Raw genomic sequence first — 24,257 nt, forward strand, 5'->3', positions numbered from 1 at the left:
CTGTCCAAGGTTGGGGAGGAGAACATAAAGTAAAAAAATATCTATATATTTGCAAATTCCTGGAGGTTATCTATCAGCAGTAATTGACCCATACATTTAAAGTTCAAATGACATTGTCTCCTTTGAACCAATGAAATTCAAAGTACATTTTGACAAGGAATATTGAGTTGTGTTCAATTCAATGAAAAATCAAAAGTTCACTAACCACAGTCAGTTCAAAAACCACACATCAGTTCAGTGACAGTTGACCTCAATTGTAAGAATAACTATAGGTGAAAGGTTTTTTATTCCAATGGGACAGATAAGAGGGGAGGGGAGGGGAGAGGGTTCTATGGGAGCATGGTCCATATTTAGAGCAGGCAGAAAGTACAAGTGAAACTAAGTATCCATGTATTACAAAATAATAATGGTAACAGGCTTACATGCATTTAAAAATCTATTGCCCCTTATCCATTGTTTGTCTTTGTAATCATATTTGGCAACAGCTGCCCAATAATGTAGCTTTTTCTTGGACATAGTTCCACTTCCTTCTTGTCAATGATGCAGATTAGTGGTCGGTTAGTAAATTTGTAAAAATCTAGAAGTCCTATGGTTCATTGAAAATCAACAAGTCAAATAATCATAGCAATAGTTCAAAAAACACATATCAGTTCAGTGACAGTAGACCTATGTAAGAAAAACTATAGGTGATGTGTTTTCAACTTTCTCTTCTTCATGCTTGTCAAGGATGCAAATGAGAGGCCTGCTTGTAAATTTCATATTAGTTCAATTCAAAGAAGGCTTAAAAATTCAATCACCACACCAAAACAGCAAACTTCCCACCCCTCCCCCCCCCCCCACCCTGCCACAAAAGGGAGGATTATATAAATGTATATATTTGTTAACCACCTGGGTGATAGCAGACCTCAAAATTAAGAAAATTTACTGGTGTGGGTGTTTTTAGTTCAATGGGTCTTGCAGGTAGGGAAAGGGAAGGAAGTGGACAAATATGTTTCCATTATATTAATAGGGTTTATAAGTTATATTACTATAGTTTAGAATTTTCCTTACCTACATGAAATTTTTAGGGATTTAATGTTTTTAATTTTTCTTTTTAATTATTTTATTTTTAGAGATTTAAACAAAAGCTCAAAAGGAAAGAGACCAGCAAATCCCCCTAAAACAGCTAGAAAGGAAACAGACAGCAAACGGAAGAAAGCAACAAGACTGGAAGAAACTGCGATGGCCTCACAGTTAGCAGAAGACAAGGAGGAGCTTGTAAAAAAGGAAACAGGGATTGTGGCACTTGAAAGAAGAGTCAAGAGACAAGAAGAGTCAGTCAAAAAGTAAAGCGAACAAATTACAAAAAAACAAGACGCACACGTGCGTGAACTTGGGCTTCTTTCCTGGCATATCCAGCTGTAAACGCCAGAAAGTTGACGTGATAAAATCTCAGTTGTCATTTGTCGATTGTTTTACAGCTCAAGCATAGTACAAGCAAGTATATTGTAAGCAATGTATATTCCTGGTATAAATTTGCATCTATCTGGCCAACAGGATTTAGCAAAGCGGGCAGGGATATCTTGTGTTGGTTTCATCCCCCCCCCTCCCCCCCTCGCAAAAGTTTTTGTTTTTTGAAAAAAGGGAATTCTGATTGAAATTGGTGTTTCGTGGGAATTTCTCTTTGTCAGTATCTTTAACCCATTAATCGATGAAATTTGTCCCGCGTCACATAGGCAAAATTTAATCCGTCTTGAGTGCATGTGTTTGTTTATGCAAGATTACGCAGTTGTCACGTTTTGTCAATTAAACTAGAAAGAAATACAGACAGAACGCTTTCTTAAAGGAAAAATTTTTTCAGAAAAGTCTTTGTTTACGCCTAAGAAAGAAACGCTTATAATTCTAAATGCCAAACGAGAGACGCGAAAGCGATTTGAAGAACTACCAGTTCATTTCGAAGCGAATTTATCAACCCGTGTTCAGAATATAAAGAATCGGTCAATTAGAATAGTATTTCAGTACAAATTCACGATCAAACCTGTAATTTTTCGTTGAATTCCCAGAAGTACTCAAAAATCTCGTAGAAAGTCCATGGCCTCAAGAAGGATTTGAGATGTCCGCGCTCCGCTAACTCGTCGCCTGGATAAAACAACAATTTGTACTTGAAGCACAGTTTCTTCGCCGTTATTTCTCGGATTTCCGCTATCGAAGCTGTTGAGTATTCCTTAGTAGTTCTTCTTTCGATGTACCACTTCGAAAAGTTGTGTTTTCCTTTGGAAAACGCGAAAATCGGCGACTAAATAAATGTCAGACCCTTGCAAACCCATGCAGCGACAAGATTACCTGCGCATGCGTTTTAAGGCCCAGACGGCGATTTGTGACTGAATGAGGAAAAAAAAAACGAAGGGCAATTTTCGACTTGGTCTCCCTGTGGGAAGCCCAAGTAATAAAACAGTAATGGAGGCCCAGTGGGTGGCTGCCCAGCTAAGGCATATGGCTGGTCAGCTTGACAGCTTGGCTGACCAAATTTTGGATCATAGGAAGAATACGTCAATGTAATCAAACATGATGCTGTACACCAATGTGAAAATTATTGTCAGCAGACATTTATTAGACTTTGACACAGTAAATCATAATAAATCATACACACTGTAGCTAAGTGGCCATTGCAGTTACTCCCGGTCTTGTCGCATTCTTCCTTTTGCTGCTTGTTTCCTTTCTTGCCGTCTCAGGGGGATTTGCTGGTCTCTTTCTTTTTGAGTTTTTGTTTATATCTCTAAAGTAAAATAATAAAAACAAAAAATTAAAAACATTAAATCCCTAAAAGTTTCATGTAGGTAAGGAAAATTCTAAACTATGGATATGTAACTTATAAACCCTATTAATATAATGCAAACATATTTGCTTGGAATTGGAATTTTATATAAACTTAGATACTATGTCTCTATGAATACGCTTAAACAACTATACTATACGCTCATATATCCGTATCGAAATTACGGGTGAATGAGCTGGGGTACTGCATGCCAAACAAAATTTAAAAAGATAAAAATAAGCCATATTGCCTTCACTGCATCTTCTTTGCACACAAAAGAGATAATGCAACATTTTACTCTATTCGAAATCCTTACGCTAGAGAACATTTTTAAGTTGAAAATTGGTTCCCTTGTGCATAATGTGTGGTTCAATTCTACCTGTTACCATCCCCCCCCCCCCCCCCGGGAAAACCCAGCCCGTCTGGCCCGGGGGCCGGGAATTTCCTCAAGCGATCTTGCCCGGGTGTAGGGGGGTGGGGCAAATCGAAATAACTACTCGCGCAAGGACTTATGGGGTGACACAACGGCGGCTCCTGGAACCACGCGGAAAAGGCCACTTTTTTCGTTTTTCGCATTTCGTAAATTTGCAGTCAGAGAGCTGACGTAGACCTGATGAAAGAAAACAAAAAGTAATTAAGTTCAAAACATAAAAGAGGAAAGATTTCCTCCAGAAGAATAATTAATAATGTTTTTGTTTTAATGGGATTCACTCGCTTCAGCTTGTTTCAGGTGCAGTTTTAATGTTGTAAATATGCTGAGTTAAACATTTTGATACTCTTGTAGAAAAGCAATTTATTTGCACTGAAAATACAAAAGACGTTATTCCAAATTGTTTCTAGGAATTTAAGAGTTGTTTCATAGAGATACATTTCAATTTTCGAGGCAGTTTGGTTAAAACGCCCTCCTGGTGTATTAGACAAGTGTGTGTGTCGAGTTTTATAATATTCGCTTTACTTCGGAAGGGAGTTCAAAAAAGTTTAGGATTTTTCAGGTTCCTTGTTTTGTTTAAATAAAGAAATAAATCAACAAAACGAAGCAGTTTATTATTAGTCCATGTCATGAGTCCCGGGGGTGGGGAATTGTCTCTTTTTGTGTGCCCGGGGGTGGGGAATAGGACGTCAAGTACACAAATGCCCGGGGGTGTGCCCGGGGGGGGGGGGGGGGGGGGTTATTTCAGTTAACAGGTAGAATTGAACCACGCATAAATTACAATACAATAAAAAAAAACACCCCCTGCACTCCATGATCTTGTTTCCCTAGCTTCTGATATCCATAAATATAATGCCAGATTTGCCACTAGTCAAAACCTGTACAGACCATTTTCTAGAACTAATTATGGTTCAGCACGGTTTAGAGTAGTGGTATCACAAACCTGGGAAACAATTCCAATGGAAGTTAAGTGTCTGCGCCACAATGTCTTTAAGAAGAAATGCAAACTTTTTCTACTTGATAGCCAAACATTAATAATATTAAAATTTAACGTATACTATATAATTATATATACGCTGTAAACACTTTTTTCCTTACTGTTGTATTTTCATCTCCCAAGCCTAATTTAATTAGCAGAGCTCTTCAACCAGTATTATAAATTCTACTTTCCCCTATTTTATTTAATTGCACAGAGGTATTTTACAATAACTGTCCAAATTCCGGCGCGCTGATTGGCTCATAGCTATTGTTTATAAAAGTACAGACAATAAAATGCACGCTTTTTCGATGAAAAAAAATTGTCTACTCCGCTCATACTTTTTCCATGTTATTGTAAAAAACAAATTGGCAGCAGTTTTCTATGGTCTATACTCTGATGCCATAAAATGTCCAAAACTTGGCAGTGAAACCACTTCCCTGTGGCTCGTGGTTTCACTTGGGTTTTGAACATTGTTTGACGTCATTTAATTGTCCATAAGAGTATAGACCATAGAAAACTGCTGTCGATTTGTTAAGTGGCCAACACGAAAGCCTTGCTCCTTTGACCACTACGCACTTCTTCCGTAGAAGGTAAAATCATTCAATTAAGAGCTCTGTACGTTTCATTTTTTCTTACTATAAAATATATTGTATTTCGTTGTAATAAGTGTGAATAAAATTGAATTGAATTCAATTGAATTGTCCACTTCCTTCCCTTTCCCTACCAGCAGGACCCATTGAACTAAAAACACCCACACCAGTAAATGTTCTTTATTTTGAGGTCTGCTATCACCCAGGTGGTTAATAAATATATATACATTTATATAATCCCCCCTTTTTTTGGCAGGGCGGGGGGGGGGGGGGGAGGAAGGGGTGGGAGGTTTGTTGTTTTAGTGTGGTGATTGAATTTTTAAGCCTTCTTTGAATTGAACTAATGTGAAATCTACAAGCAGGTCTCTCATTTGCATCCTTGACAAGCATGAAGGAGAGAAAATTGAAAACACATCACCTATAGTTTTTGTTACATTGGTCCACTGTCACTGAATTGATGTGCGGTTTTTGAACTGATTGTGTGGTTATTGAACTTTTGATTTTTCATTGAATTGGACACAACTCAATATTCCTCGTCAAAAAGAACTTTGAATGTCATTGGTTCAAAGGAGACAATGTTATTTGAACTTAAAATGTATGGGTCAATTACTGCTGATAGATAACCTCCAGGAATTTGCAAATATATATATATTTTTTTTACTTTATGTTCTCCTCCCCAACCTTGGACAGAGAGAAAAAGACAATTCCCCACCCTTAAATATTTGGCACCAACTAACATAACTGAAATAACTGGTAAATACCCGATAATTATATGATGTACAAATGACATTGTCAGCCATAAGGAGTTTTCAAAGTCCATTTGGCCTTCCATGTGTCCTTTGATAACCCAAAGAGGACTTCAAAACAAGGTAAGAACATCAGTCATGCCACTTGCCTGTGGCTTGTGGCATACTGTATGTTCTTACCACAATTTTATGTCACAGGTGCATAATTATAGTGCAAATGTATAAAAAGCCTTAACCCATGAGCACCCAAGTGGTGAGAGTGCAGATGGGGTAAAGGGTGAAGGGGTTGTTTCTTTCAATACTTGAAAAATGATGTCATTCGCAATAATGCTATTTATTTATTGTTTAAGATGGCTTGACATCAATAATTTCAACAACTGTCTCACACTAGCAATATGAACCAGGCCACGCAGATACATTTTCTGACTCAAGCCCCTCCTCAAGCCTGCACTGGCAGGACAACATGATATGTAATGCATTTCAGATAAGAGAATTGAACGTCACTTGCGTCTGTATTAAAGAACTACGAAGCACAAAACCGACTTATTACTCTAAAGTCCACATGTAAAGGTACTCACGTCGGCAGAAAAGAACTGGAAATGAAGATAACTACATTTACTCACCTGGAAGATTACGAGTCTCTTACAACGAAGACAATTAGAACAGCTTCAATGATACAGGCTTCCAACACTTCACGTCGAGAGATAATTAGGTTCCCGATGTTAACACTGCAAACTAGGACTGACAATGTCTCCTCCATTATGTTGCACAGGGGATAGGCTATTAAAATTTCAGCTTTTGAACGATCAGAAGCCACAAGAGCCAAAAGTCTGAACGCCACTCGTTTTGAGAGTGTGAAATTTTCGCCATGACACGACGCTTAGCTGTCTCGTATTTTCCGTCAAAACAATAGAAAAAATGACTCCTTTGGAAAACCCTTGCTCACGAAGTCGAAGCAATATCTTTAAAACATCTTTCATATTCACAGTTCGCAATTCCTGATACTGATGGCTCAAAAATCCGAAGAAATCATGCCTGACCCAGACGCCATCATTCGACTTCGCCGAGAGAAGCTGCTGGGCGCCAATTTGACCGGATGTGACGTCAAGTTTTGTTGGATGATTCTGATACGAAAATTTGAGGAGTCTTCTCCCCCGCCCCTGGATCGGATCAACAGACCGGATGTCTGACGGACACCTAGTATTTTTCTGTTGGCGGTATTCCGTAGGGGTCAAGGTTTAAAACCATTTGTATTTTTAAAAACTTTTATGGGACGGTACTGAAGAGACCGAACGTATCGTTATCGTGAATTAAATTTCAAGTGAAGGAAATTGATCTTAATTCATGATTCACAAGTGCGGGATACGCAGATACACTTTACACAGTAAAAAAAATATATCATTTCTGAGTCCTTATTTGATCGCACATTCCATGAGACTATTAGACCATGGGAAGTCTCTCACTTCTCCCAAGGATCGCCTTTCGGGGCCCGGGGAGCCCCTCCCCCAAATACTCTTTTTGGAACCAAAACAGCGACTCATCGGGCCGAGGCATCAAGATATTTCGTTTCACAAAGATAAATGTAAGCAAGTCAAGCGTTCGAGAGCGTCCCACACCCCACCCCACCCCACCCACAAATCATCCACTTCTTTGAGTCTGGATCCGCTACTGTTTCTCACAGTAATTCTTATTTTGCTGTAGGTCAGATTATCAGTTCCACTGATACTGTGGAAAAGAGCAACTGAAAACTAGTGAATGGCCAAGTTTCAGGGTCTCGTAATCTCGTACCCAGATCTCAGTCGGTTTGGTAATGTCGAAGCCTGACGTAAGAGATCTGGGTACGCGATTAGGCGTTCCGTTTTGGGGACGGACAGAACTTGCTCACATCTCCATATAAAGGTTTTTAAAATTCTTTGACTTAACCGAACTATATCTTCGCTATTTTGAAAGACTAAACTCTCAAACCATTATATCAGTTGAAAAAGGAGAATAGAAAAACCTAATGTCGCGGTGAGATGCGCGAGGAAACGCGACGCGCGGGTGTGATGGCGGAGAACAATGAAGCGCGCGCTCGCGTATTCCCTTCGCTTAACTTTGAGAAAAACAAAAAATGCAACTTCCATACGATTTACTGAACAAATAGCGGTTATCCTTTCTTCCTTCGTTCTTGTTCATTACCTCAATTAAAATATATTTTTATGCCAAAAGTTTGCACTAATGGGATGCTCTGCGCGAGCAAGATTCCAATTGACGTCTAATTTGTCTTACGTCACAAAGGAAATTTTATTCGCAGTTTGCTTGTTTTGCTAAACGCGTGTGTTTTTGCTGAGTTATTTATTATACGGAAAACAGAAGAGCGAAGAGATCAATTTCAAAATGGAATCCGACAAAAAAGGTAAATTTACAAATTAACATCGTAGAAAACTGTGCGACGAGATGTTTTTCGCAGGTCAAGGGTAAAGTCATATTTTTTTTTTAGACCGAGCGCATTTTATAAACTGGAATATTTCAATTTTTCACGTACAGTTTTTCAAGAATTCAAGAGAAGGGATCAGAAAGTCAAATACCGAGTATCGCAAAGTGACTGAAAAAAAAGCGCTAAATTGCATTCAATTGTCTTTCTTGTAAAAAGAAACAAACAAACAAAAACAAGTAAAACAGCTGTAATCAAATCATCTTCCGTTCCGCACGAACTCCTAGCAACGCGCGCCAGATAACACACGCCATAGCAACAATCACGTCATGCTGACAGTTCGCTTATTTCCACAAACTTCATTTTATCGTAAACTTTGCCGATAATAAAATGCTGCTTGTATTTTAAAACAATTTAACCACAACAAAATGTCATGTTCTTACTCAAATTGTTTGTCTTAGGTCGGAAATCAACCTTCGGAGATCGAAATGATCTCCTGAGGCAAATACAGGAAATAGAGAAACAAAACATGGTAAGACTACATTTTCATTTTGTTGACATTTTCAGGTTTATTTATTTATTTATTTATTTATTTATTTACATGTTTGGTTTGATCTACCGTTATTATCAGTTACATTCAAAATGACAGCAGAATTCATTTGAATTATTTTAATCCAATTAACTTTATTTACCTTTTGCTTATTTATAACATTACGATATTTAAAAAATTACAACAGGATTTTAATAAATCAAGCTACTTACAACACAATAATCTTTTCTTAAATGGGAAGTATCACGGGGATTTTGACCTTTTGTGGTAAAAATGGTGCGACATCACCTTCATTTAATTACAAAATAATTTTAGAACGTCAAGAAAAAGAAATCAAATGATTCTTGAAAGGAACAACATATGATCTCCTCTACTGTATTTTGGAAACAAAAACGCGAGAGCTTGAAAATAGTCAGCCTAACTTATTTCAAGTTGCAGTCTATTCTAACCTGGTTCGTCTGTGGCGAGAGACACTCATCGATAACCTTAATACACTGGGGTGACAATCTATAACAAATTTGAGCAATGCTTTTAGGTTTTTGTTGTCGAATAAATGTTTTGGGGTTTTGGCTATAAACTAAATTTTCGTGATACCTCCACTTTATGTGTAAACGTAAATTTAGAAAAAGCTCAACTAAAAAAAATGGCAAGCCAACTAGCTGTAAGGCTAATCAAGTGGATGGCCCAATACTATTAACAAGGTTTAGAGTAAATTGAAAAGATATAATTCATTTAATTGTGATAAAATTAAGACTGTAGGAAGTCCAGAAGTCTTGTTAACGTTTAATTTACATACTATAACTTATCAAATCAGCAGGAAAACATCATGTTAAATCGAAAGTTGCAATTATGTTTTTGATATAAATGAGAGACCGTCGCAGTTATGTTCGCTTCTAAAAGAAAGCCTGGAATAAATTCAGGCTTGAAGCGGATTTGATGCTGTTGACCTCTGCGATGCTGGTGCAGTGCTTTACCAACTGAGCTATCAAGCCAACTGGGAGGGCAAAATTATTGAATGCTGATTGTTCGAGATTGTAAGGGCATTTTTTCTTAATTTTCCTTTTACGAAGGGCAAAATTGCTAACTCCTGATTGGTCGAGCGGCAAAAACATACGCTATTAATTGGCTGAGCACGGCATTTCTACATTTATAGTCGCTTTTTTTAACTTTTTAAGCCGGATTGTTTGTGCCAAAAATACATTGAAATCACGTGCCAGAGCCATAAATAAAATTCCGCCTAATTTTGCAAAAATCCATCGTCCGGACGCACGACTCGGACAATTTTGGGAAAACTTTATAAATACGCCTGAAAATTAATCCTCAATTCTACTCGGCCTCACGCGACTACATGTGCACATGATACCGTGAACCGTATATAGTCGTAAATGAGCGAAAATACTTCTGTATTAGTAGGCACTGTCCTTAAGTGTGCAAGTAAATACAAACACCTACTGCTATTAAACAAAAGGAACATCTTTTATTTCTTTCCTGCAGGTTCTGAGAAACGCCATTAAAGGGAAAGAGAAAACTATCCAAAACATAAAATGTTTGGGAATGTAAGTACAATCGTTATAATACGGGTGACGAAGAGGATCAATCAACAACCGACTTTTGCTCCATCTCCAATTTTCTGTTGTTTTGTTTATATATATAGTGAAAAGAAGAAAGAACTTGATGAGTTAGAGAGGAACCATCGAGTGGAGATGGGCAAGCTTCAGGTATGGAACAGCATTCATTTAAGGCAATTTTCGCGATCATTTTAAGCACAGTTCTCTTTTAATTACAGTCAGGGACTATAATTTTGGCACATCAACAAAGTGTTAGTTCAATTTCCAAGGGGACAGACTAGACGTCATTTCTAATTTCAACCGAAAAATATCCCAATCTAGAGTTTATGAAGAAGCTATGGTGTGATTTTCATTTCTGGTCTTAATTATTTTGTCTGGCGAGGAGTTGGTGGGATCAAATTTCAAAGCCGGGTTTGCCAAGGCTCTTTCATGTGGGTATTTTTTTTATTTTCTTCGTAAAGGGATACAAGAGCTTACGTTTCGATCATAAGGCCTTCGTCAGAGCCTATCAGGGAATTGTAGATTGTGAGTGGTGTTTATAGATGCGCTATTGGTGGAAAATTCCGCCAATAGCGTAGCTCGCTTCTACTCCTCGCCTATGCAGCACCACAGGTTCTTTAGAAACAAACCTCCTTATCTATTTTTCTTTGTGATGGAATTTGCCTTTTAACAAACCAATGATCAGTTAATTGCATAATGGAAACTTTAGTTTGAGTTGGCGGGATCAAATTTTCTAGATTTAGCAACAGTCTCTCCCCTCCGTGTAATTGTAGTTGCGATCGATACAAAGACGCCATGCAAACTTTAGTTCTTTGCTCTCAACGCGAAACATAAATTTCATATTTACTTTTGATAGAATTCAATGAAGAGACTGGAGACTGAAAACGAGGTCTTGAACAGGTAAAATGTCTCTGAAAAAGATACGTAAATATAGTCCACATTTGACAGTTGTGTATTGGTAAAGAAAACAACTTATTTTACTAAAGACTCGTTTGGATTTGTTTTACGTGAAATAATTTATTGAAGAAAGGAAATCTGCAAGCAGCACCACAGTCTCTTTAGAAAGTAACATCCTTATCTATTTTTATTTTAATGGAATTTGCCTTTTAACAAATCAGTGATCAGTTAATTACGTAATGCAAACTTTAGTTCCAGTTGACGGGATCAAATTTCAGAGATTTAGCAAGCTCCCTCCGGGTAATTTTGGTTGTGATACAAAGACGCTTTGCAAAAGTTAGTTCTTTGTTCTCAATAAATAGTGAAACATAAATCTCCTCTTACCTTTAATTCGTTCTCAGTCTCTACCCGCTTCATTTCATTCTATTTAATAGAATGAAATGAAGCGGGTGGAGACTGACAACGAACGCTTGAACAGTTAAAATGTTTCTGATAATGATATGTAAATAGAGTCCACATTTGACCGACTCTCTTAACATTTTGCCAAAGTTGTGTGTTGTAAAAAAAACTTATTTGACTAAAGATTCGCTTGGATTTGTTTTCAGTGAAATTGAAGAGAGGAAAGCTGCAAGGGAGGAGGTGAAAATTATTAATTATTTTGGTTTTTTTTTAAGTCTTACTTTCTTGAGCAAAACTTCATAATCTTTAAGTTCCTGTTCGAAGACCATTTCATTGTCAGTAGAATCTGAATATTTTATGAAATCCATCTTGGATATTGCTTTACACAAGCAAGTTTTTTTATGTCTGGGTATTTTAAACATTTATCATCTAATTACCAGGCTTTATAAAACACTGAACATCACATTATTTTTTCACATATGCCACACATGACATTCCAATCCTAGCAGTATGCAGGATGTTTGTCCCATGAAAGTAGTTTAATGGCCTTAGCTCTCACGAGTCTCCTGTAGCTCAGTAGTAAAGCACCCGAACTAGTAATGATATTGGAAGGAAAAATAGTATACTTGGTCACTGATTGAAAATACATCTATGATTTATTTTTTCTTTAGTCGCAGGCAACAGTCAATGCACTGAACGCAGAGGAGGAAAGGTAATTGATACGGATACCAACAAGATAGAATGATAAGCCTTCATGAGGAAAGAAATGTTTTCCTTATGGCGAGTTAACCATGATTTCGTTTATTTTTAGGAAAATTCAGGAGCTAGAAAAGGAGCTTGAGGAGATAGAAGCTGAAGTAAGTCCAACCTTGTTATTATAGCCATCGCATTTTCTTCCCTTCCTTTCTCGATTAAAATGCAGTTGTTGAGCGCCATATCTCGTTTTTTCAACCGGCTATTTGGTCGTCTTCTCTGAATAAAGGTCGATGTCAAATTTACATAAGTCATTTTGTTGAAGTTAGTTTTGTTAGGATTTATATTTTAGTAAAATCAATATTACAAAGCTTTCACAAAAATATATCGCCCGTTTCTGCGATTTTTTGATAGGTTTAGGATTCGAAAATTACAAGAAAGTTCAATGCTAACGATCTCAAAACAAACCCTCGTTCTCAGGATAAAAAAAATGGTAACAACATACGGATTTCAAGTCGAGTCCGAAGTAAATTAGTTTGCAGCGTGAATGCTATGATGTAACTTTCATGATAGAAGCTATCCACGATCGAGTGAGCAGCAAATGGAAGAGATAATTAGCCCCTTTTTTGAAGATTATTCGTCTTAATTCTATCTTCATTTTTTCTTGAAAAATAAAGTGCTCACAGATTTTAGGTTAGCGCAGTAATTTGCGTAAGGCTCAGGTAAAAAAGGAAAGCGGTTTTCAAGGTTTGTACTCAAGGATTCATCGCAGCAATTGTGAGTTTCTAAAGAAACTGCAGTGCTGCGTCGATGGGGCCGAGTGAAAATATTTAGTGTTATCATCTGATTTGCCGGGTGAGGTAATTTGGCCACAGTAAATTAAAGACATTCGAGAGGTTATATTTCGAGCGCTAGTTCTTCCTCAGCGCGAATCGATTCGCTCGGCATGACGAAGGACTAACGCTTGAAACGTCAGCTTTCGAATGTCTTTACGGTGGCCCAATTACCTTTAGTTATCAACTAAGATGATATTCAGTTATTCGTTATCACTCCGACATACACAAGGCAATAATTTTCCAAATTATCAATCCTAACAAATTTTATTCTTTATTCTTCAAACAGACGGAACAACTAGCGGAGTCCACTGATACGATGAAACTTAATATCAAGGTATTTGTTCGGTTTATTTATTGATTTATTGATTTATTGATTTATTGATTTATTGATTTATTGATTTATTGATTTATTGATTTATTGATTTATTGATTTATTGATTTATTGATTTAGTTTGAGGACTGAGCTGTGCTAAATTATATAATTTGGTCTAAGCAGAACCATTTTTTAAACTGAGCCGCACACATAAGTGCAAGCATTATGAATTCTGTGTGCAGTAAAGTTCTTAAGTCTGAACCGCAGATGAAAGAATTCATGAATGAGAGACGATAGTTGTTATGTAGTTTCGAAAAAAGCCTGGCAATGGTTCAATCTACTTCACTGCAATAGCGCAAAGGGGATTAGTTTTGCTTCAGGCGGTCAATGTTCGGGAAACTAGCTTTTGATTGTCTACAGACGACGACGCATGTGTACAGACTCATCGAACATTAGAGACTGTAGAAGACGGTATATACTCTGCAAATTGCTGCAGTCCTTGAAGGAGGTGTAGATGTATCAGTGTATGCAATACATCTACACCTCTTTCAATGACTGCAGCAATACTGTCTGGAACAGTTGCAGAAACAATTCTGTTAAAACGGTTTAATCGTTGCAAGCCGTTGCTACCAGTTAACTCGCAACTCCCTTTAGGATGCGATATGTTACATAAGAGTCAGTCAGTCAGTCAGTCACCCTGTCAGTAAGTAATTCTGTTAGGCAGGTAGTCAGTCTGTCCGTCAGTCAGCTAGCGAGCAGTCAATCTGTCAGCCACTCAGACATTCAGTCAGTGAGACTGTCAGCAAATTAGCCAGTCCACAGTTAGCCACTCAGTGTGTCTGTTTGTCTGTCTTTATGTCTGTTTGCTTGTTAGTCACTGAATCAGCTAGCCAATCGATCGGTCAGTCTTTCAGCCAATTAGTTCATCCTTCCTAAATTCACTCATGAGTTCATTAGTATCTTTGTTTGATGCCTTCTTACAGATGACGAATTCAATCGTTGAGGAATACCAAAGGTACATATTTTGCCCCGTTAACTTTCTCGCCGGACACAGAGTACAAATTTGGATTTAATATTTGTTCTAAAATTTAGAATTTCAAACAATTTTATCCTTGTTTTTATCACAGTGAGCTTATAACTGTTCAGGAGGAGGTGAACGCTGTGAAAATGAAGGCACAGAAGGTAACACTTAAAGAGGATAGTTAACTTTTATCGGAAGAGTTACTTTAAATGAATTAAATAGCAAAACTGCAGAATGGAAGGGAGACGTCTTATAAAAAAAATTGACATGACTTAAGGGAGACTTTTAAAAGCAGAGGAAACTATGCGCCGTTATTTTGTGATTGTCTTTTTTATCTTTTCCTTCTTTTATTACAAAAATTGCACCAGTTGCATTACATTGCAGTTGAATTTATTCTTAACCTAAAGAGTAGACCATTTCCGAGTTGTTGCGTTTTGAACCTCATTATGAAAGTGAGGCTTAATGCAAACTTTTCACATGAACATTAGTTTTGTTTGCATATGAATAAAAACTAATTTTAATAACAAAAGTGATGCACGAAGCGTCGCTTTCATAATGAGGCTCAAATCAACTCGGAAATAACCTATTGTGGGCCGACTCAAATAAAAATAAAATAATAAAAATAAATCACTTTATTTAAGTGTCAATGTATTTAGCGCGGAGCACTTATTGGGGACACTTTCCAGATCGAATTGGAATTTAGAAGTGTTGGTTTTTGAGGAGAGGGGAAAACCGGAGTACCCGGAGAAAAACCTCTCGGAGCAAAGACGAGAACCAACAACAAACTCAACCCACATATGACGCCGAGTCCGGGATTCGAACCCGGGCCACATTGGTGGGAGGTGAGTGCTCTCACCAGTGCTCCATCCCTGCTCCCCTAATGTTATGTTATTCCTTAATGTTATGTCTTTTTTAATCTTCCGGCTTAATGAACAGAAGGAGGAAAGAAAGAGGTGAGTATTCAAGAAATGATTGGTCGATTTTGATTGGTTTTTGGATCGTAACCTACACTGTAACTGATTTTATCCATTTCAATATTCAAACGAAGACAAAACGCATAGTGAAGTGGTTAGCGCATGAACGTGTTTTGTGGAGGAAACAACATTGAAAATGGGAAGGGGGATGAGCTCCGTTGAAACCGGTTCATGGTTTTTAGCCGGGATTGTAGGTTGATCTCTTCATTACTGTGTTGTTTCCTTAGACAAGAAACTTTGCTCGACATTGTCTCTCTTCACCCAGGTGTATAATTAAAAAAATAATTACCGGCAACATACTACTGGGGGTATGGGCCTCACGATGAACTAGCATCCCATCGGGGAGGGGGGAGTAGCAATGCTCCCAGTTGTTTCATGCGACTTTACCTTACTATAATCCAACGACTCTAACTGTAGTTAACATTAACAACATTTTACCTTATTTCTAGAAAGCTGGATTGTGCTCGCGAAGAATTAAATTCGGCGCGTGAAGCGGTGAGTAAAAGTTATGTTTCAATGTGCACGATGTAGTTCTCATTTCACACAGATGCCTGGCATTGTATAGTATATCAGTTATGAACTTCCAACCATGAGGAATCTATTCGGCTTGTCTTTTTATGTGAAGTAATGTGACTTGCAGCTGGAATGTACGCCGACAATATAAGATCTGCTTACTTTCAAAAATCCGTTTAAAAAAATCTATGGCAATCATCGTTCGACTATCAACTTTCGTGTTTAACAAACCTTGCATGAAATAAGTGCACTTTCAGTGGACATTCTTAATCTTAGTCGATTCTCTATGTTTTTAGCTTAAATTAATGATAACAAAGTAAACTCTGCTTTGGTGCGCAAACGAAAAACGGAATATTTTGTCAATATCAGGGATTTCCATTTTGTTCTCCAGAATCAAGCTAAGCAAGCGGCTATAGACAGGATTAAAGAGGAAATCCAGGTTTGTCATAATCCATTTATGTAAATTACTACAAGTCGTTCATAACACAGTGCACGCTTCAGGAAGGATTTCACATGCTATTTTGATGAAATGCTCAATATTGTTTCCTCTTTTTGTTAGGGAAAACGGCTGGCCATGTACAAGTCCATCAACGACTTTGAACGAAGAGTTGCGGTTAGTTTTAAAAGTGAATCATGTAATGAGACGACAGAAGTCGTGTTAGGAGAGGGGTGGGTGGTGCCGGCGAGGGAGGGGAGAGTTGTTTTGTCCATAGTTAAGATGGCAGGAATCGGAAAGACCAAGTTGTTGTTTCTAGTCGACTGGATACTCCAAACATTGTTGGACAGCTTATAATGTATATTCAAGAAAAAAACTAGTTTCAAACTTAACAGTAAAAAAAAAGTTAAAAATCAAAATAGTGTAATTAAGCGTCTGGAACCCGGGTAACTTGCTTCTTGTGTCATATCTATATCCACTACACCAACAACGGCTTGCTTGCAAAATTGAACATTATCACGCCACGAGATCAGTTTCAACCAATTGGACTCGGATAGAGGTGATGTCATCCAAGGATGACTCAAAGTGCTTGGACTAGAGGAGGTGAACGTTTAGGGCCAATCCCCCACCCCCATTCCCCTTGGGTTCTTACCACATTGGTGGCAAGAGTTTTATTTGAAACTAGATTCTTATTCAAACTCAAATTGCTTTGATTCCTTACAGGAATTAGACAAAAAGAAGGCCGAAGTTAAAAGGTAATAGGACATGAATTATTATGTTAACTCGTCATTTAAATTCAGCGCTTGTTCAAAAGTCGCTGATGTGTTTTGAAAACTGCGTATTTTCCCGACCGATTTATTATTTATTATTATTTATACATACGACACAAAGCACAGCCGAAAATTCATGATATGAAATCAGGTAGTCAACATGTAAGTAGAGCGAATTTCTAACAACTTTATTTCTTTAATTTCAGCGAAAATGCTGCCATCGACCGCGAATTCGCGATATGGCGGCTTGAGGTAAAGATTTATAAGTACCTGATTCAAATTTCTTCCTGGGCGACTTGATGCGAATTTGTCTCCTTCCAAAAGGTTATACTATCGTGCAGAATATTTTTTGCCCCGATGATTGTTGAGGGTTTTTCTATAGATCTTTTTCTATCGTAAGTAAACTTTTGCCAAACTCCTGTTCAGGACCTGAGACCCTTTACAAGAAGTTCGTTCTCCATTTGTGTGTGTAAGTGAGCAAGATGGCGGTTGTGTTTTTAAACCATGAAGAACCTCCGAACGTTAATTAACCCATTAATCATTTTTGTTTTCAGATGAAGATCAAGATCAATGATAAAGAAAAGTAAGTGTTGGGTTTGAGACAGTTAATCTGTATTATTTAAATTATTCTCAGGGTATCCAAATTAATCGCGTTTGTTTTTGCGATAAAGGCCATTCCTGAGTTGCTTTGAACCTCGTTATGGAAGGGAGTTTTCGTGCATACCGTGGTTTTTGTTATTAATAATAGTTTTCAACTCATTTTCACAAGAAGAGCTTTCCACTAAGCCTCGTAATGGGCTACTCATTTACGGCTGTCATGCTTTCCATTATTAGGAAAGGGGGGTTTTATTTTATATGTTGCAAATTAAGAGGGCGAGTATTGGTAATAATTAATTTATATGAAGTTCTCCATTTTTATAATTGTACCGTTCCAGTTACAATTATGTTTATAAACAGACCAAATCTTGTTCGATTTAGCAGTTAACCTTCTAAGCCTTAATACTGATCACCATCTAATTTCTCCTTACTATGCTACTACTTGACCAAACGTATAAGTCAACGAGAAAAGATGTAAGGATCCTCAAAGATAAACGTTTTGATGGCTACAGACATTCTTCCAATTAGTACCATAAGGATTATATGGAGAACAGTAGGGAGAGTCTGTATTTTGATATTGAGGCTTTTCTGTTTATACCAGAGTCACACTTCATTTCCCGCCCAGGGACCATTCGATAAAAAATAGCTTTTAGTGTTCTGACCTTTCGGAGAAGGGGATGGTGTTTACTTCCTCAAAGGTACCCACTGATGAAGTGTACGGCGTTTCAATCCTGCCCTAACTTGAAACAGTCTTTGAGAATTTATTAACTTTAATCTGTTTAAAAAGCGTAAAACAGCACAACCAACCACTCAGAGCATGGTGAGCATGTGGGACAAAAGCGGCAAATGAATTAATCGTGTTCTACATTGTAGCGCGAATTTTTGAATAACTTCTCCCTTCCGCATCCATGACATTAAGCTTGTAATAACCTCAAAAGTTTTCAGATCACATGAAAAGCAATGCGGAAGCTACTGTCCAACTCTTTTCTGACAGCGGCCGCTTATTATATATAATTATATTGCCATTTTCTGTCTACAGCCAAATTGATGCCGTCCGTGAGAGAATTGCAGTCCTCCAGGCCCGAGTAAGTATGATCATTGAAAACTGTTATAATTATAAACTAAATTATAAAACAGCTTTATTGTGCTTTGTTCTGTTATAAAACGCACCCAAAGAAGTGACAATATTTTTTAAGCACGCGAGACACGATCAACAGGCGATTGTTTTTACTTCCTTTTTGAGTGTTCTCGTCTCTGCCTTGTGTGTTTTACAACAGAAGTAGGCACCGTTAAGTTTTTTATTTGTTTTATAATATATAGCTTTACTTACCATTGTGACAAATCCGCTTTGATTCGTGAGGAAACATTTTTTCTTAGGGACGGACCATTAGAAAAGTGATGGGGGGGGTGGGGGATTTTCAGTCTGCAGGAATTTTTTTTTATGCTCAGTGCTTGTGCAGGAATTTTTTTTTCAGTTGATACCCTCTGCACGAATTTTTTTTTTTGTTGTTTTTCAGAAAAAAAAAATTAAATAAAGGATTTTTAAAAAAAAGTTGTACTTTGTGGGCTTGGAATGATTACCTTTAACCCCTGAGACAATATCTAAAAATTACAGCATAATGGTCAAAACTAAACAAAAACAACGAAACCTAGTATCTAGTGCTGGTAGTAAAATCAGCCTCATACTTAAATAAAAGACTGGTCATCATTTTAAAATAATTTAAATCAAATTTCATGTACTGTCTGTTTATTGATTGTTTACTTTTTAACACATTTTAATAAGAATTGATTCAAAATGGCATAATGGGGTTGACAGGCCTACGCGACTCTCATGTGCGTGTTTAGCCTAAATAAGAGTTTTGCCCTCACGGGTTATGTTTTCCAAAGAACACCCTTTTCTCTATGAAAAGAGCGGTGCTCCCGGTAAAATTTTCTTTTAGCGCTGGATTTTCTTCTTTTTAAATGCCATCTATGATTCGGAGGATTTGCGCGATAGACACTGAACAAAGCCATGTGTTTAACTGTCGCATGTGTTGTAATTGATCTCAAAGGTCATTTTGACCTCTTGTTGTTACGTTTCCGTTTAGCGACTGTCGTTCTTATGCCGTTTGTGGCATTTAGTTTAGGCTTGGTATGGCTCATTTCAGTGCGTCTGCTGACAGTATAGCCTCTCTTTTTATCGTTGTAAGGATAGGATTTGAACCGTGTAATAACTATACATTATCTTGCAGCTTTTGTCAGATTGCCGGGCCCGGCTATTTGCTTTTGGTGCAAGATGCTGTGCTTCTTATCACGGTTATTTGTCCCTTGATCCGTTCTTAAGCATTGTAGCTTCTTTCAAAGCTATGCAATGCGTTAAATTGAGGGCTAAAGGCCGCTTAAGTTACGGCTGTGTGTTTTGTTGTCGCTCCGCTAAGCTCTGTAACTGTGAGGTTTGTGTTGCGGGAGCTTAGTATTTTCCTCCTGTGTTTACGTGCTCTGGCCAGGGGCTGCTTCTAGTCCTTCGGCCGTAAGTAAATTCTGTAGCATTTAAGGCAATGGTCAGGCAAGACCGCGGTTTCGATCCTAATCTTGTGGATCTCATCAGTTGCCGATTCTTCAGAAATGATAGAGATGAGTTCTCGGTATCATTTCAACAAACGCGCTCTCTTGTCAAATTATAAACCCATTGTTCGGATCGAAAACCCTGCAATTCAATTGGCTCCTTGGTTTGAGCCAATCTGGTGGCTGCGAGTTCGATCCATGGTGGGGCTAAGCTTGACGCTGTGTTTTCTATGATGGCTAAAACGTTAAATTTTGTACATGAACTGTCATTTTGTTCGCGGATAGGTGTTTCCGTAGAACTGTGCATATGTGTTGCAGCATATAGCTCACTATGGAGACTGTATAAAGCTGTATACACCGCCAGGAGTGCGATTTTCGTCTTTGTTTTTTCGGAGTTCATGTACAGTATGTCTTTCACGACATGAGACGGGGCCTGTCTGTAATGAATCAACATGGCATAATGGGGTTGACAGGCCTACGCGACTCTCAATCGTTTTTCTTCAAAACTAATTGACCTATTGCTCGTGATTATTGGGTTTACTACCAGTTACAAACACAAAACAAAATACTGAGTTGTAGTAAGGGAAAATTCCAGCCACGCCACAAAATGTGAGGTTGGTTTGTTGTTCATACAAAACAAACTTCCACAAAAAAATTTAGATTTTCAAAACATTAAAAAGGCCATTTTGGGGCATTCTGGAAGAAATTTTTTTGTCATTAAAACCCTAAAGGGTATTTTCTATAATAATTCTTTAATCTCCTTCTGCAAGAATTTTTTTTTCTTCCGTCTCGGCTTGCAAGAATTTTTTTTTCAGGCATTTTGGCTTGCACGAATTTTTTTTTTTGTATTTTCCCCACCCCCCCCATCACTTTTCTAATGGTCCGTCCCTTAGTTTGTGTTTGTGCGGAATGGCGTCAGGAAACATGATTGATTGCGTCAGCGCACTATGTTTTTTGTACAAGTTATTTTTGAAGTGCACCTGAACTCCAATAAAACAAGAACCGCTAAATTATTCTTATTAATTCTGGGTATATATACGATTTTGATACAGAGAATCCACCTTCAAAAGTGCTGCGCCTCCGTCTGTCTTTCCCTTGCGTTATTTTACGCTACAACAACGTGTTTATTGAGAATGATGTATTAATCAGTAAGTGACAAAGGCATACTCGGAATAAAATCCGAGTGCTCCTATCAGGCCATTAAACAGTTCAATGGCCTTAGCTCCCACGAGTCTCCTGTAGCTCAGTGAGTGGTAGAGCATCCGAACTAGTAATCCGAAGGTCTTAGATTCGACTCCTGATAGGAGCACTTGGATTTTTTCCGAGTAGGCCTGTGCCATTTAGAATAGTGATTAATACATCATTCTCATTTAATCACCAGGCTTAACATATTCCATCACATTATTTCCAACGTGTTTATTTCCTGAACCAGCCAATAGGCCAATGGAGGGGTTCAACACGTTTTTTCTCATTTTACACACCGACCGACTTATTTACAGTGTTAACGTTTCTAATGTTGTTATAATGTACAAACATATATTTAGACAAGTAGTGGAAAGAAACTCCTTACACGGCATCTTTGTGTCAACGCGGTCCCTGCCTGACTAGCACAAATTTTTAGATCTCTACTTACATCCGAAGATTGAAGTTTCTGTTTTCAACTGTGTCGCCAAACCAAAACCAAAGTAATTACTCTGTCCAATCACAATGAAGCAATCGGTGAACCAATCAGAATTCGAAGCACGTACCCAGCACATTCAAGTAACCGGCGCCAAGCGCGGGAAAACGCGTATGCCGTGTGAGCAAGTCTTGGTCAGTTTGTTTTGCTTCTCATTGGTTGAGAAAGTGGCGCGACTTTTGTTAACCAATCATGGTGCGTAGTGAAGCAAACGCAAAATTACTTTCAACTGAGAAGACATTCAACTGAAAACCTCCCTATAAGACAGTAGAGGGTTGAAATTGACTTTGCCTTTTAATGACAGTTTTGCTTTGTTTGTTGTTTTTAATTTGTAACACTGTTTATTATCAGCTATACGTAAAGAAGAGCCTCCTTATGTCAACACCGTCTGCATATCCACTTTGTCATGACGATCACTTTATTTTGGCTCAAAACAAAACTTTGTCAATTAATTTGTTTTCCTATACCATCTTTCATCCACGCACCTCGTTAATACGGCAAAATGTGTGTGGCGTATTGCGTGTTGGTGGTCGCATCACTGACGCTTTCGATTGTGTATATATCTCTTTTTTTTTTCTTTTAGAGCACTGAAGTAAAGAACAAGCCTGGCTACCTCCGAAAACTTTTCCGCCGTCTGTTCAAGCGTCGCTCAAATAACTGACTTGTTCACAATTTAAATGTCTGTAAATAGATTCTACCATTGTTAACTCGAACAAAACTGAAAACGATTTATTTTGTAACTATTTTTTATGCTCGTACAAAAAGAGGAAGAGACTGTGAGATGTTTGCTAAATAAATGAATGATTTTTGACATGAAAATTGGTTGCAAGGTCAATTCTCACTTTTCAGCATTATTGTTACAAGCTAGCAGTCATTGTGACCCCCTGTTTAATTTATTTCATTTTATATTACTTTCTTTACCAAATTTTCGTAGAGCCAGCAGGCAAGAGATAATTTTTATGAAAGTTACGACATTTTTCAAAGTTCCATTTTCAGTACAGAAAACTCGCTAGTGGGGCCTGAGGCGCAGCAAGTTTAATGAATTTGTCGGGCCGTGCGTGAATCGCTCAGGAACTAAGCTGCGCCAATTCGAGCGAAAAATATATTTGCTGCCGCAGCGAGGGAGCCTGAAGCGACCGAGTTAAGCAGCACTCTAATCGGTACAGAAATATATTTATGGGACCTTGCGAGTGCTTGCAATGCAAAATGCAAAGGATTGTGGTCGCGCAAAGATCACAGAAACAAGGCATTGAGGTTAATTTTGTGGACACCACTATGCAACGCGTTTCTCTGCTCGGCTCGCCTTTTCGGATCGACTGAAGGAATCGAGAGTATTTTCTCGTTTTTAATGCCCCTTCTTTTACGGAATGTTTCTACTTCGTTTATATTTTCTTAACTGCATCGCTTTTAATTTTAGAACGCAATATATTGGCATTTAAGGTTAAGGTATATCCTCGAGGTAAGAATAAATAAAGGCTAGTTCTTGATTTAAACCTGAATTGGAAACCAAGCTACAACAGCTTGAGATCATTTTTGCCGAAATACTACGCTTATTAGTCAGAGGATTTTATTCTGTCTTTGCTATGGGCCACCCAATGAAGACCCAAGTTGGATGGGTGTATTCGATAATTTTCTGCATGAAGTTTGTGACCAGTTCGACAATATGGTAATTTTGGGTGACTTTAATTTGCCAGACATTCTCTGGGACTCCTATGACAGTGCATCGGGTCTTTATTGAAACCCTTCACGACGACCTCTTGACCTGCACAACTCAATAAAAAACCCACTCGTGGCAACAACATACTTGACCTTGTAATCACAAGCATGCCTGTTCTGTCGCTCTTTGTAATAATCATCGCACTTTGTAATACCTGTCGCACTTTGTAATAAAACTGTCACACTTTGTAATACCTATCGCACTTTGTAATAACACTTGTCGCACTTTGTAATAAAAAAGCTGTCACACTTTGTAATAACAAGTTGTCGCACTTTGTAATAAATTAAGCTGTCACACTTTGTAATAACAAATTGTCGCACTTTGTAATAATCTTTTAATTTACTTTTGAATACGATGTTCTGTGGAAAATAAGTGAATTCACTGATCACACAGGGAGCAAATACGTTCTTCTTTGATATTTTACTTTGCATACTAAACTGAGGGGATGAAAAAGAAACGTTATCTCCTCCACACTTCTCGCAATCGTTATTTGTCTTGACACGATGTATCTTGACAGAAACTCTTTGTCACCACGAATAATGACTTTTAAAAATCGGTTTTGTTAAGCCGCTCCATTGCTAGGTACGTCCCTCGTATAGTGATTATTTTGAATAGTAAATGAATAGAATTTCTTCTTCTTGAAAAAGGCACAGCTGCAGATAAAAGTGAACTTTACAAGGAAATGACTGTAAAGATTTCTATTATCAAAAAGTTCTTTTTTTTTTCATGTTCATTGTTTTCATGTTTCATTCCTGTGACTCCCCTCCTCCCTCCCTCGCTCCCCAGTAGAGCAAGTAGC

General features: G+C 37.8%; 4 protein-coding genes across 4 annotated transcripts in view; 2 read left to right on the forward strand and 2 right to left on the reverse strand.

Annotated features, from left to right (window-relative positions):
* Positions 1 to 24,257, reverse strand: part of LOC146458735 (uncharacterized) — a 257,490-nt gene that overhangs the window by 216,649 nt on the left and 16,584 nt on the right. The window lies entirely within an intron of this gene.
* The window catches only part of LOC146458736 (uncharacterized), a 256,692-nt gene that overhangs the window by 188,679 nt on the left and 43,756 nt on the right, over positions 1 to 24,257 (reverse strand). The window lies entirely within an intron of this gene.
* The window catches only part of LOC146458746 (putative skeletal organic matrix protein 5), a 77,246-nt gene that overhangs the window by 35,746 nt on the left and 17,243 nt on the right, over positions 1 to 24,257 (forward strand). The gene's annotated exons all lie outside the window — the stretch shown is intronic.
* Positions 7,430 to 22,553, forward strand: LOC146458748 (uncharacterized). The gene is made up of 20 exons (XM_085090335.1): positions 7,430 to 7,934; positions 8,414 to 8,484; positions 9,997 to 10,058; positions 10,157 to 10,220; positions 10,927 to 10,970; positions 11,573 to 11,606; positions 12,038 to 12,078; positions 12,178 to 12,223; positions 13,182 to 13,229; positions 14,192 to 14,223; positions 14,336 to 14,389; positions 15,153 to 15,182; positions 15,653 to 15,698; positions 16,108 to 16,155; positions 16,276 to 16,329; positions 16,876 to 16,907; positions 17,129 to 17,174; positions 17,477 to 17,505; positions 18,559 to 18,604; positions 22,325 to 22,553. The coding sequence occupies exons 1-20, from the start codon at positions 7,916 to 7,918 to the stop codon at positions 22,400 to 22,402; spliced, it is 924 nt and encodes a 307-aa protein (XP_084946461.1). The 5' UTR covers positions 7,430 to 7,915; the 3' UTR covers positions 22,403 to 22,553.

The sequence above is a fragment of the Pavona decussata genome, unplaced genomic scaffold (assembly GCF_977016875.1).
Source record: "Pavona decussata unplaced genomic scaffold, jaPavDecu1.1 SCAFFOLD_229, whole genome shotgun sequence".
Classification (NCBI taxonomy): domain Eukaryota; kingdom Metazoa; phylum Cnidaria; class Anthozoa; order Scleractinia; family Agariciidae; genus Pavona; species Pavona decussata.

Coding starts and splice junctions, on each gene's coding strand:
- LOC146458748 (XM_085090335.1), top strand. Junction 16,156..16,275: donor GGATTAAAGAGGAAATCCAG/GTTTGTCATAAT, acceptor TCTTTTTGTTAG/GGAAAACGGCTGGCCATGTA. Junction 17,175..17,476: donor TCGCGATATGGCGGCTTGAG/GTAAAGATTTAT, acceptor TTTTGTTTTCAG/ATGAAGATCAAGATCAATGA.